Raw genomic sequence first — 12,662 nt, forward strand, 5'->3', positions numbered from 1 at the left:
ATGGCCAATTTGGCATTATATAATTTGATTATACACAACTTGCTGCAAAGCAATTTGAGCAGTGTGCTCATATTTCACTGTTGGCACCTGCCAGGTAAATGATTATATAAACGTTGATTAATTAATGGGAAAATGGATGCTTGAGAAATATAAATAATATATAAATAAATGAATGAGAAACTTAATAATTAAATACATTCTTACGAAACCATTATAATATAAATAAAATATTATATAATTATTATAATGAAAAAAAATAAATAAATAAATAAAATAAAATAAAAACAAGTAAGAACGTTGCAGTCGGGCGTTACCGACTGCGGAATACTCATTCACATCCCATCAACAATTTAGTAGTTAAGTTTCGCTCTAATACTGTAAAATATACAGGTTTTTCCGATTTGCCACGCCCCAACTGGGCGTAGACACCTCATTTTTGGTCAGTTTTTAGAAAGAGATAACGGTACCCTAACTGCAAAGTTTGAATGCTTACCCTCAAAAAATGTGAAAATTACAGGGTATTTTTCGATATGCCGCGCCCCTAAAGAGGCGTAAAAATTATTTTTGGGGAATCGATAGAGGAGGCTACCAGTAACTCAACTATCCAAATTTGAAGCTTCTAGCTATTATACTTAAGGAGATATAAACTTTTGCGGTTTGCCACGCCCCCTGTGGGCGGACATATATCCGACAAAACTTTTTGGTCTTGGGTGATCAGTCCGAGTATATATACAAAATTTGAGGTCTCTGCCATCAATAGTGTCCAAAATATAGGAGAATTTAAAAAATCACTATATCTTCAGGTCCGATTTGCCACGCCCCCAATGGGCGTAGACTTATAATTTATTTTCAGACTTTATAGAATCATACCATTAGCTGACGTGCAAAATTTCAGCATTCTAGGTTTACAACTTTAGGAGATACAGTTTTATCCGATTTGCCACGCCCCCAATGGGCGTAGATATATCCGCTATAGCTCGTGATCTTGGGTGGTCAACGCGGACTTATATACCAAATTTCAGCTTTCTAGCTCTTCAACAAACATGATTTCTGGTATATCGGAAAATGCATTTTCCTATTTGCCACGCCCCTAGTGGGCGGATCGGGAAAATTTTAACACTTTATAAATCGGAGATATACACGAGTATGTGTTCCAAATTTCAAGTCTCTAGCTTCAATAGCGCCGAAATAGATTGCGTTCATACGGACAGACGGACAGACGGACAGACGGACAGACGGACGGACGGACAGACGGACAGACGGACAGACGGACGGACAGCAAGACGGACATTGCACAAAACCAATATACTGATTCACTTTCGTGAATGAGTATAATAATAATCTCTTGCATTTAAATATGTACATTTATTAAATAATTAATTCTATTCTCTTTCTAAATTGAAATAAAATATTTTATGTTTATTATTATACAAACAAACAGACTAATTTTCATAATAATTTATATGTATATATAAAATTAATGGAAAATGATTGTTTTATAATAATAAATTAACTCATTCTAGAGAAATTTAAATAAAATATATATTTATTATAATACAAACAAACATAAATATTCTCAATCATTTATATAAATAAAATTAATAAAATAATTATTGTTATACGATAGTTAAATTTATTTCAGACAAATTTAAGTACAAAAAATTTTAATTATTATAATACAATATATACAAACATTATTTTTCTCATTAATTTGTACAAATGAAATGAATGAGAAAATTATTATTATGTTATGTAAATTAATTCTTGATAAATTAAAATAAAATATAAAATAAAATAAAATATCTATCTATATAAATTTACATACATAAAAAAATATTTTCTCATTAATTTGATTGAGAAAAATATATAATATAACGGCTTCAAGTAATATAATTATATATTATATTAATTATTTATATTTTTCTACAGCTCTTTTACCATTGGGCCAATTATTCTCTCACAACTTGATATTTTCGCAATACGTAAATCTGAATCAGTCCAACGAGCACCTGGCTAACTTTAGTAAGACATATTTGGATAGTGAATTAAAGAAATTGGGTGTGTTTTTAGACTTGAACTGTGAGCAGAGCAATTATATAACTAATCAGGTAAGTAAATAGACTAATAGTATAATATATGTATATAATTATATAAAATTAAAAATAAAACGAAATATATATAAACTTAATCATGTACAAATTCAATAGTATATGATATATAAATATATATAAAAATAAAAAATAAATAAACATTTATTTTTACATACAACAACTACTTATAGTCCAGTCAAGCCCAGCTCTATACGCAAGACTTTCATTGGCTGATCTACGATAAAGCAGGCAATGTGAATCGATTTGAGGAACTCTTTGTGCGAGCTAATCTGAGCATCAATGCGGATGTGACCTATGTGAAAGAAGAGCAATACTCCAAACACGAGAGCCTCTTCACACTTTACGATGTCTACAATCCAGGCAGCCACTTGGGTGGTCAGCTCAATATAACGATAGATCAGAGCATCAAATGCAATCGAACCAAATGTGAGCTCAACCAATATTTGAGTGATTTATACAAACGAACCAGACTGCAGCAGCGCATGGATTTGAGCGGAGTTACCTTCAGACAAGTTGCCGTGGTAAGCAGCATTTGGAGAGCAACTCAGGCCATGTTTTTAAACCCACTGATTTGCTGTAGGTGACCGTTAAGCCATTGAGCGTGGGCGAGGAGAAGCTGCTCGAGTTTCTGAATAGCGAAGAGAACGTGCATATGGATTGGCCCTCACGTTTGGGCTATCGCCATAATTTGCACCTACAGGAGCTGCTGAGATTCAAGTAAGTTTCATCATATGAGTGGGAAACTTGAGTATTTGTTGTCTATCTCGCAATCGCCTACAGCTTAACTTACATTTGGCGTAATCTGTGGAGCGTAAATGATACCCAAGGCGGCGCCATAGGTGTGGTGATCGACGGGAATGTCGAACTGTCGACATCGGCATTTGTGCTCTCAAGTCAGCGAATGCGTCACATCTTTCCCACCATGGAAGTTAGCCAATTTCGCTCGATTTGCATTTTTCGCACTCCACACAATGCCGGCATCAAAGCTGGCGTCTTTCTGGAGCCCTTCAAGTTCAGTGTCTGGTTGGTTTTTGTCGTTACACTGATCCTTGCTGGCATATTGCTGTGGCTAACCTTTCGACTGGAGCATCGTTGGATGCAGCACTGTATGCAGTATATACCCTCGCTGTTGAGCAGTTTGTTGATTAGCTTTGGCGCCGCCTGCATTCAGAGCTCTCATCTGATACCCAGCTCGACGGGCGGCCGTCTGGCATTCATAGCACTCATGATGACCTCATTTCTTATGTACAACTATTACACGTCGATTGTGGTGTCCACGTTATTGGGCTCGCCGGTTCGCTCCAATATTAAAACCATGCAGCAGCTGGCCGACAGCTCTTTGGATGTGGGCTTCGAAACAATTTCCTTCACTAAAACGTATTTAAATGTAAGTGAAACCCGCTTAAATTGGACTATCCCCAATAAAATTCTTTGCAGAGCTCACCACGTGCCGATATCCGAGCTTTGGTTAAGCGCAAGGTGGATGGACATGATCCCAAACAAATCTGGATGTCAGTCGATGAAGGTGTGCTGCGAGCCCGTGATCAGCCTGGATTCGTTTTCGTCTCGGAAGCCTCAAACCTATACACCTTCATCGAGAAGTACTATTTGCCGCATGAAATATGCGAATTGAATGAAATCATGTTCCGTCCGGAGAGTAATGTCTACATGATTGTGCACAAGAAATCCACTTACAAGGAGCTACTGAAGCAAATCCATGTGCGCATGCTGGAGACGGGCATTATTCAGAAACATAAGCTCTTCTATACCAAGGCCAAGCTGCACTGCTTCGCCAACAATTATGTCATCAATGTGGGCATGGAATATGCAGCGCCGCTCTTTATAGGTCTGCTGCTTTCCTACATTGCCTCGATGATTACCCTAATACTGGAACTAGGCTGGGCTTACTTCGGCAGACGACAATCCCAGCGTTTGCCCACTGCGGAATAATTAATAGAAACACATTAAACTTTAACTAGGTAAGTTCATCTAGCGCAATCTGTAAATAATTTATAGCTGCTCAATCAAGTCAAGTAAGACAGTTCACATCGCTTATAGACAAGATTTCATGGAGCTGTCATCAACTGTCAACTGCCTTTTGATAGAAATTTATCAAGTATGCATTATGGAGGCATATAAAAAGGCGAATTATTATTAGCTGGCGGCATTATTAGCCGCTGTTTGGTTCAAGCGCAATGTTTCTATCTCAATTTATTTTATATTATTTTTTGCATATTGCAAAATTAAATAATATACTATTTTTGCATTGTTGGACAGCTGATTGTGAGTCGACTATTTATATGTTTTAAATAATTATTAATTAATTATTTCCTGCAGCACTTTTTCACATTGCACAATTAGCCGGAAAGGAAATGCTGTACACTCAATATATTAACCTTAACCACACAAACACCCTATCGGAGCACTTACAAGATAATCTCATGGAACACAATCTCGTCAAGCTGGGTATTTATCTGGATATTAATTGTCGAAGTAGTGCGTTATTCTTGTCTATGGTGAGTATTCTCTTGAATAAATATTTTAAATAAAACAGTACCAACAGCATTACTAAATTCTCAGACTTTACCTAACTTTCAATAAAATTTATGCTTGAAATAAATTAGACAAAAGAGAAAGAAGGCTCTTTGACTTTCTTCCCTTTTTTCTCAGAGTCGGCAGCTGGATTCAGCTTACCTTTAATAGAGAAAAATTGAATATATATAAATTATAATATATATATATTATTTCTATTAAATATTATTTCATATATTATATTAAACATATTTTATATTTTACATATTTTATCTTAGATCTGAAAACAACTTAATATAATTGCTTTTTATATATTATACACTAATATATTATAAACATTTTATATTACACCTATATTATATTCTCGATTACTCCTCTCCATCCAGGCCAACGAGAAAAACCTTTTTAAGGGACGCTATCACTGGCTTATCTACGATCAGGACTTCAACTTGACTGAAGTGCTTGGACGATTTGAAGAGACGCAACTATATATCGATACGGAATTGACTTATGTAGAGCCCAATCCAAAACGCGATAGCTTTGTACTCTATGATCTGTATAACAAGGGCAAACATCTGGGCGCTAAGCTAAACATGACCGTAGATCGACAAATCAAATGCAATGATCAGCGTTGTGAATTGAGTCGTTATTTGAGCGATCTTCATAAGGGGAATCGTCTGCAGCACCGCCGATATCTGACTGGATTAACCCTAAGGATCAATGCTGTTGTATGTTGTTGCTTTCAAGAGCTTTCACATCCCACACATTCATATATTTTTACAGGTAACTGCCATTCCTGCCAATTCACCCGAATCGCAGATTAAGGAATTTCTTAGTCGTCAAGATGATATCAATAATGATTCATTTGCCAGATTTGGTTTTCAGACGCATCAAGTGTTCAAGGATTTGCTTGATTGCAAGTAAGATTACGAATTATTTATTAAAACAAACCCGAAAAGGTTCTGTTTGTAGCTATACCTATATATTCCGTGATCGGTGGTCAGATTCAGAACTGACAGGAGGTCTCATGGGAGACATCCGTAACCAAAGCGTGGATATAACTGCAACTGGATTTCTGTTCTCCAGTCGACGTACTAAATACTTCAAAATGCTGTCCTGGCATTCGGCCTTTCGCTCCACGTGCATGTTCCTCAATCCCAAATCATCTGCAGTTGAGCTACGCATTTCGGAGTTTCTGCAGCCCTTCAGTGCGACAGTTTGGTTTATATTTGGCTCTTTGCTGTTGATTGCTGGCCTTTTACTCTGGATGACATTTCGTCTGGAGCGTCGACTAAATGACATAGATATCAGACCCTCTCTGCTCACCAGCTGCCTGCTGTCGTTTGGTGCCGCTTGTATTCAGGGTGCCTGGCTGCTACCGCGCTCTACAGGCGGTCGCATGGTGTTCTATGCCGTAATGTTGCTATGCTTCCTCTTGTACAACTTCTATACTTCGGTTGTTGTATCCATTCTGCTGGGAGAGCCACCCAAATCGAACATACGAACGATCCAACAACTGGCGGATAGCAACCTCGAGGTGTCCGTTCAGCCATTAATATATACCAAAGTCTATATAGAGGTAAATGTTTGCCATTTACTATTAAATCATTAAACCTATTATTCAAATTTCTTTCAGACATCAAGTTATCCCGATGTGCGTAGTCTGCATTTGAATAAGATTTTAAACAGCAAACGCGATAACATTTGGTTGCCCCCGGATGAGGGTGTGCGAATGGTGCGTAACTTTCCCGGATTTGTCTATATTACCGAGGCATCCAGTTCATATGCCTTCGTGCGGAAGCACTTTCTGCCCCACGAGATTTGCGAACTCAATGAAATTCTTCTGCGGGACGAGACAAGTGCTCACACTACGGTAGCCATAAACTCCAGCTATGCCGAACTGTTTAAACAAAAGTAGGTCATAGTACAAGAGGTATCGGAGATAATAATGTTAATATTGAAATATTTCTAGCTATCTTCGCCTGCTGGAAACTGGAGTTCACTTCAAGCACTTTCGATATTGGGTTCGCAACAAGCTCCATTGCTACGACAGCAATAGAGGTGTGGTCGTGGGCATGGACTCTGCCGGGCCACTGTTTCTGCTGCTGATATGTGCCTATATACTGTGTCTGTTCGTTTTGGGTCTGGAAATACTGTTCCACAGGCGACAGCAACGAGCTGGCCGTCAATAAGGTAAAGCACTGATGTTATGCAATATCCAGATTCCTGTATGAATAAAATAATCCATAATTTTATAGCAAACAATGTTAAAAACTTATAAATATTTATATTTTATTAGGTAAGTTAATAGGTACAAACTCATTTGCAAAAAATAAATAATAAATGTTCAATAATATAGAAACATAGTTAGATTAACTTTTCGACAACTTTCGAACTGTCACTAACTGACAGCTTTTACAATTTCTTAAATACTGATTAAATTTTCGTTAAAATATCATTATCATATAAGAAGTCTTGATATTAAATAGCGGTGTATAATTGATTGATTAATTGCTTGACTCTAGCGCAATGTTTCTATCTAAATTTATTTTTTATTACTTTTTGCATTTTACAGAATTAAATTATTACATTGTATGTAATATGCTATATATTAATTTATTAATTTCTTAAAGCACTTTTTCACTTTGCACAGTTAGAATTGAAATGCTATGGAAAACCCCTATTGAAGCACTTACAAAATATTCTCGTGGATTACAATTTTATCAAGCTGGGAATTCACAGGGATATGTATTGGTATTGTAGTGGAAAAGTAGTTTCGATGGTAAGTTTTCTTTTAATTGCATTAATATTAATTCTTATTTGAAATAAACGTGTATGTGTCAACATTTATGCTAAGCCTTTCCTCTAAGTATTTCTTATAAGAATGTTTGCTAAGCATTTCCTATAAGTATTTGCTCTAAATATTTGCTCAAAGTGTTTCTCTTTACTCTAAATATTTTATTAAGGTCTTTCCTTTAAGAATTTCTTCTAAGTCTATCCACTAAGAAATTTTTCCAAGTGTTCCCTCAAAATATCTCTTCTAAATCTTTAATGCTTAGATGAACGATCATACACTTCACTTCACTTTAATTCACTTTACTGCACTGCTCTACTGACCCCCACCAGGCCTGAGCGACTGAAGAAATGCAGAAGCTGCTGCCCTTTATATAGGGCGACTGTCACTCAACCAATGAGAGCACTCTCTGCTGCTGAAAGCATTACAGCTTCGTTTTACTCAAGTATAACTACTAAATGAATACTGCTGCATACATGTAGACAAATTGAGTGATCTTCTTCGTCCCTCGCTCTCGCAACAAATAGAGAGAGAGAGAGAGAGAGAGAGAGAGAGAGGGAGACAGAGAGGGAGAGAGAGACAGAGGGAAAGACATAGGGAGAGAGAGACAGAGAGAGAGAGAGAGAGAGAGAGAGAGAGAGAGATAGAGAGAGAGGGAGAGAGAGAGAGAGAGAGAGAGAGAGAGAGAGAGAGAGAGAGAGAGGGAGAGAGACAGAGAGAGAGAGAGAGAGAGAGAGAGATAAAGAGAGAGATAAAGAGAGAGAGACAGAGAGACAGACAGAGTGAGAGATAGAGAGACATACAGAGTAACAGACAGACATTAAAACAAACGGAGAGAGAGAGAGAGAGAGAGAGAGACAGAGAGTCAGAAGGAAAGTCCGTCTGTCTGCCAATCAAAAGCGAGGGACGAAGAAGATCACTCAATTCGTCTACATGTATGCAGCAGTATTCATTCGGTATTTATACTTGAGTAAAACGAAGTTGTAATGCTTTCAGCAGCAGAGAGTGCTCTCATTGGTTGAGTGACAGTCGCCCTATATAAAGGGCAGCAGCTTCAGCATTTCTTCAGTCGCCTAGGCCTGGTGGGGGTCAGTAGAGCAGTGCAGTAAAGTGAATTAAAGTGAAGTGAAGTGTATGATCGTTCATCTAAGCATTAAAGACTTAGAAGAAATATTTTGAGGAAGCATATATAGGAAATAGCAGAAATTTATAGAGGATGGACTTAGACAAATTTTTAAAGGAAAGACTTACAAAAAATTCATAGAAGAAATACTTTGACAAAATACTTTGATTAAATACTTATAAGAAATATAAGAAATTCCTACAGGAAATATTTAGAGGAAACACTTAGAGTAAAGACTTAGTGTATATTCTTAAAGAAAACACTTACAGGAACGAGAGGAGAAATACTTAGAGGAATTACTTAGCTCTCGATTGACTTAATTGCTTATTATAAGTTGTAAACCTATTGATGTTTGTTTGTTTTTTCTTTTTTTTTTTATATATATATATATATTCCGTGCCAATAATTAACAACTCTTCAAAGAATGCTTTCACTGGCTTATCTAAATTGATTAAATTGACCAAAATACTTGTGAGAATTGTAGAGGCGCTACTTTATTTAGGCGCGGAATTGATTTATCCCACCCCACCCCAAAGCGAAGCACAACTTAGCTGGATTTATCTATATTACCAAGGCAACTAGTCCTTATGCATTTTTGCAATAGAGATTTGCGAACTGAATGAGATTGTTTTGCGAGGCGAGACAAACGACATGGTTGTTAATAACTCCAGCTATGCCAAACTGTTTAAACTAAAGCAGGTCATGGCATATGGAGTACTTTGTGCATGCTGGAAACTGGAGTTCATTTCAAGCACTTTCGATATTGGATTCGCAACAAGCTAATAAAGCTATCATACCAATGGAAATATTGTCATTGCCATGGACTCTGTTTCTGCTGCGGATATGTGCCTTTGTCGTGTGTGTGTTTTGGGTCTGGTTTGGTTTTGGCTTTGGTTCCTCAGGCGACAGCAAGGCGGTGCTCGTCATTAAGGCAAGTGCTCCTAATGGCCTATCATATTTACCTTGTTGAGTGTGCAATTTGTACAAACAAATTGACGGGTAGATGACAGGACACAGGACAGCTAAATTGCTCGAGAGGAGACTATAAAAAGCGCAGCCCGAATCTGTCGTTAAGTCAATAACAAAATGCAGCTGTTGCAATTGGCCAACTTTGTGCTGCAGAATTTGCTGCAGTCGCGCATAAGCTTCATCATTTTCTTTCACTGCTGGGCAAATAATGAGAGTGAGCTGCAATTTGTTAACACAATATATTTTATTTAATTTAATTTAATATAAAAATTTCTTTACTCTTTGCAGCCTTACAGTTCGCACAACAAATCCATCAGCCTCATCAGCAGCCCATCTACTATCAGTTTGCCCATTTGAGAGACTGGAACTGGGAGCACCTGGAGCAACGTTATTTGGATCACGCACAGCCCACGCTGGCCATTTACGTGGACTTGAGGTGCATGCGAAGCAGAAGTCTTTTAGCAGAGGTGGAGAGCCTAACTTTTCGGCATAAGAAATGCATAAATGTTTCTTTTTTTATCGCAGGCCAGTCGAGCTCGGCTCTACAATCAGCACTACCATTGGGTGCTGCACGACAGCTCGGAGGCTTTCAGCTTTTACGATTTCTTCAGGCGCTCAAACATATCCATCGATGCTGACGTGGACTATGTGAAGCAGCATATGCCACACAGTAAAGATAAGGATGCCGTTGTCTACACGGTATATGATGTCTACAGCAATGGCAATCACATTGGCGGGCAGCTTAATATGACAGTGAACTATGAGCTCAGCTGCAATCGAAGCAGCTGCGATGGCATTCGCTATCTCAGCTCATTGCATTTGCGCTCCAAGTACGGCAATCGGGAGCAGCTGACGGACGTGGTGCTGCGCGTGGCTACGGTGGTGACACAGCGACCCATTACCTGGCCGCCGGAGCAGCTGCTGCAGTTCCTCAACCAAATCAACGACACACACATCGATGGTATAGCGCGCTTTGGCTTTCAGCTGAGTCTGATACTCAAGGATCTGCTGCAGTGCGGGTAAGTGTTCCGTTTTCCGTTTATATGGAATTATGAATTTCTATTCTCCTAGCATGAATTTCACATTCAAGGATCGTTGGAGCTACGGCGACTACAATGGCGGCTCTGTGGGCGCTGTGGTCGATGAAACAGCCGACATTGGCTCGGCGCCCTGCCTGGCCACACCGGGCAGACTCCATCTCCTGTCGGCCATCATTGAGACGGGCTACTTTCGCTCGATTTGCCTGTTCCGCACGCCTCACAACGCCGGCATCAGGGGCGACGTCTTTCTGCAGCCCTTCAGCGCCCTGGTTTGGTTTCTCTTTGCCGGCATCCTGCTGCTGATCGCTCTAATGCTCTGGCTCGCCTTCTACATGGAGTCCAAGCGCATGCATCGTAGCTGGCGCTTGGAGTTTGTACCTTCTCTGCTGAGCACCTGCCTAATTAGCTTCGGTGCTGCGTGCATCCAAAGCTCGGCCCTAACACCGCGCTCCACGGGCGGACGTTTGGCCTACTTTGCACTGTTTCTGATTAGCTTTATAATGTACAACTATTATACGTCTGTGGTGGTCTCCTCGCTGCTGAGCTCACCTGTCAAATCGAAGATCCAGACGGTGCAACAGCTGGCTGAGAGCTCGCTAACCGTTGGACTTGAGCCGCTGTCATTTACGAAGAGTTATCTCAATGTGAGTATGATATATACATATACTAAATTGGCTAATTTAACTCCATTCTCCTCAGTACACTCAACGCCCGGAGATTCATTTGCTTCGCAAGCGCAAAATCGAGCCACAATCCCACAATCCCGAGCTCTGGCTGCCCGCGGAGCAGGGCATTCTACGTGTGCGCGACAGACCCGGCTATGTGTTTATCTTCGAGGCCTCCTCGGGCTATGAGTATGTGGAGCGTTACTATACCCAGCAGGAGATTTGCGATCTCAATGAGATACTGTTTCGACCCGAACTGCGGCTCTACACCCACCTGCATCGCAACTCCAGCTACAAGGAACTCGTGCGCTTAAGGTAAATTATAAGTAAATGAATATATATGTATATATATAATATATTATTATATAGATTGCTGCGCGTTTTGGAGACTGGCATCTATCGCAAGCATCGCACTTGGTGGGCCCGCATGAGGCTGCACTGCTACTCGCAGAACTTTGTCATTACCGTGGGCATGGAATATGTGGCACCGCTCTTCTTCATGCTGCTATGTGGCTACCTCTTGGTGGTGGTGCTGCTGCTGCTCGAACTGGCCTGGCAACGTTACGTGCAGCGCTCAAATTAAGCTTTAAAGGCTCACCTTGCACCTCTCACGAATATAAAACGCTTTAAGCTGTTATGCAAAATAATAGTGAAAATAAAAATAAAATAAAAAGTGTAGGTGAAACACTTTCCGTTAACTTTTCGCCTCATCCAACGGCTGTGGAATTATGCAGCAATGCAACGACCCGTTGTCTCCTCGCTTCCTGTTGTCGTAGACCCGTGCAATTGCCGCACGCCTCGTTGACCGGACCACGTTTCTGTGTTTTCATGCGATTTTCGTATTTGCATTAAAAAGTTTCTTGTGTGGCCAATGACTTTTTTCCAGCCACATTCTATTCCATTTGCATTTGCACCACGGCCCGCTGCTGCTGCAAAAAAGTCCATTGTTAGCTGTTTGTGCGTGTGGCCGGAGATAAACATAAGCCTGAGGCATTAAATAGTTATCTGAATTCGGCAGCAATGCCTTCCTCTTAAAGAGAGAATCTATCCGGAGGGCATCTATCATCTCATCGCTGATTGTTGTGCTGCAGCGTAATCAATCATCTGATACATTTATTTCGATTTTGTCATCCGATTTATGTGGACTTTGATGTTTATAGCCTGCGGACTCTGCTTGTCACAATTTATTCTGCGGCTTTATCAAAAAAGCTGCGTGGCAAATCGCTGGTTAGCCACAAAAACATTGCCAGCAATTAATAATAATTATGGCATTTGGTATATAAATAGACAGGGCTAAAATTTGATTTTTTAAATATAAAAGTTGGCTAAATGAACTGGAAAATATTTAATAAATGAAGTTAACGTTTATCTTCATTTTGCACTGCCTCGGGACCTTTTCTGTATGACAAATTACTGCCATGCTGACAA

General features: G+C 39.4%; 2 protein-coding genes across 2 annotated transcripts; both read left to right on the forward strand.

The window, feature by feature from the left end:
• Positions 1-11,853, forward strand: LOC6582972. Its single transcript, XM_044010309.1, has 18 exons — positions 1-94; positions 1,930-2,108; positions 2,282-2,632; positions 2,692-2,828; positions 2,892-3,498; positions 3,549-4,059; positions 4,449-4,627; positions 5,030-5,371; positions 5,427-5,563; positions 5,616-6,222; positions 6,280-6,557; positions 6,616-6,827; positions 9,636-9,743; positions 9,818-9,996; positions 10,055-10,548; positions 10,601-11,213; positions 11,269-11,549; positions 11,604-11,853. Exons 1-18 carry the CDS (start codon positions 1-3, stop codon positions 11,815-11,817), a joined length of 5,523 nt encoding a protein of 1,840 aa, XP_043866244.1. The 3' UTR covers positions 11,818-11,853.
• On the forward strand, positions 5,488-6,895 carry LOC6582973 (ionotropic receptor 75a). Its single transcript, XM_044010116.1, has 3 exons — positions 5,488-6,222; positions 6,280-6,557; positions 6,616-6,895. Exons 1-3 carry the CDS (start codon positions 5,488-5,490, stop codon positions 6,833-6,835), a joined length of 1,233 nt encoding a protein of 410 aa, XP_043866051.1. The 3' UTR covers positions 6,836-6,895.
• Positions 11,854-12,662: the final 809 nt, after the last annotated feature.

Source organism: Drosophila mojavensis, unplaced genomic scaffold (assembly GCF_018153725.1).
Source record: "Drosophila mojavensis isolate 15081-1352.22 unplaced genomic scaffold, ASM1815372v1 contig_74, whole genome shotgun sequence".
NCBI lineage: Eukaryota > Metazoa > Arthropoda > Insecta > Diptera > Drosophilidae > Drosophila > Drosophila mojavensis.

What these genes read in the sequence shown, in the direction of transcription:
- LOC6582972 (XM_044010309.1), top strand. Translation starts at nt 1, where the DNA reads ATGGCCAATTTGGCATTATATAATTTGATTATACACAACTTGCTGCAA. An exon ending in TCACTGTTGGCACCTGCCAG is followed by an intron (nt 95 to 1,929) that starts GTAAATGATTAT and finishes ATTTTTCTACAG; the next exon opens with CTCTTTTACCATTGGGCCAA. An exon ending in GCGTTTGCCCACTGCGGAAT is followed by an intron (nt 4,060 to 4,448) that starts AATTAATAGAAA and finishes TATTTCCTGCAG; the next exon opens with CACTTTTTCACATTGCACAA.
- LOC6582973 (XM_044010116.1), top strand. Translation starts at nt 5,488, where the DNA reads ATGATATCAATAATGATTCATTTGCCAGATTTGGTTTTCAGACGCATC. An exon ending in ATACCAAAGTCTATATAGAG is followed by an intron (nt 6,223 to 6,279) that starts GTAAATGTTTGC and finishes AATTTCTTTCAG; the next exon opens with ACATCAAGTTATCCCGATGT. An exon ending in GCCGAACTGTTTAAACAAAA is followed by an intron (nt 6,558 to 6,615) that starts GTAGGTCATAGT and finishes AAATATTTCTAG; the next exon opens with CTATCTTCGCCTGCTGGAAA.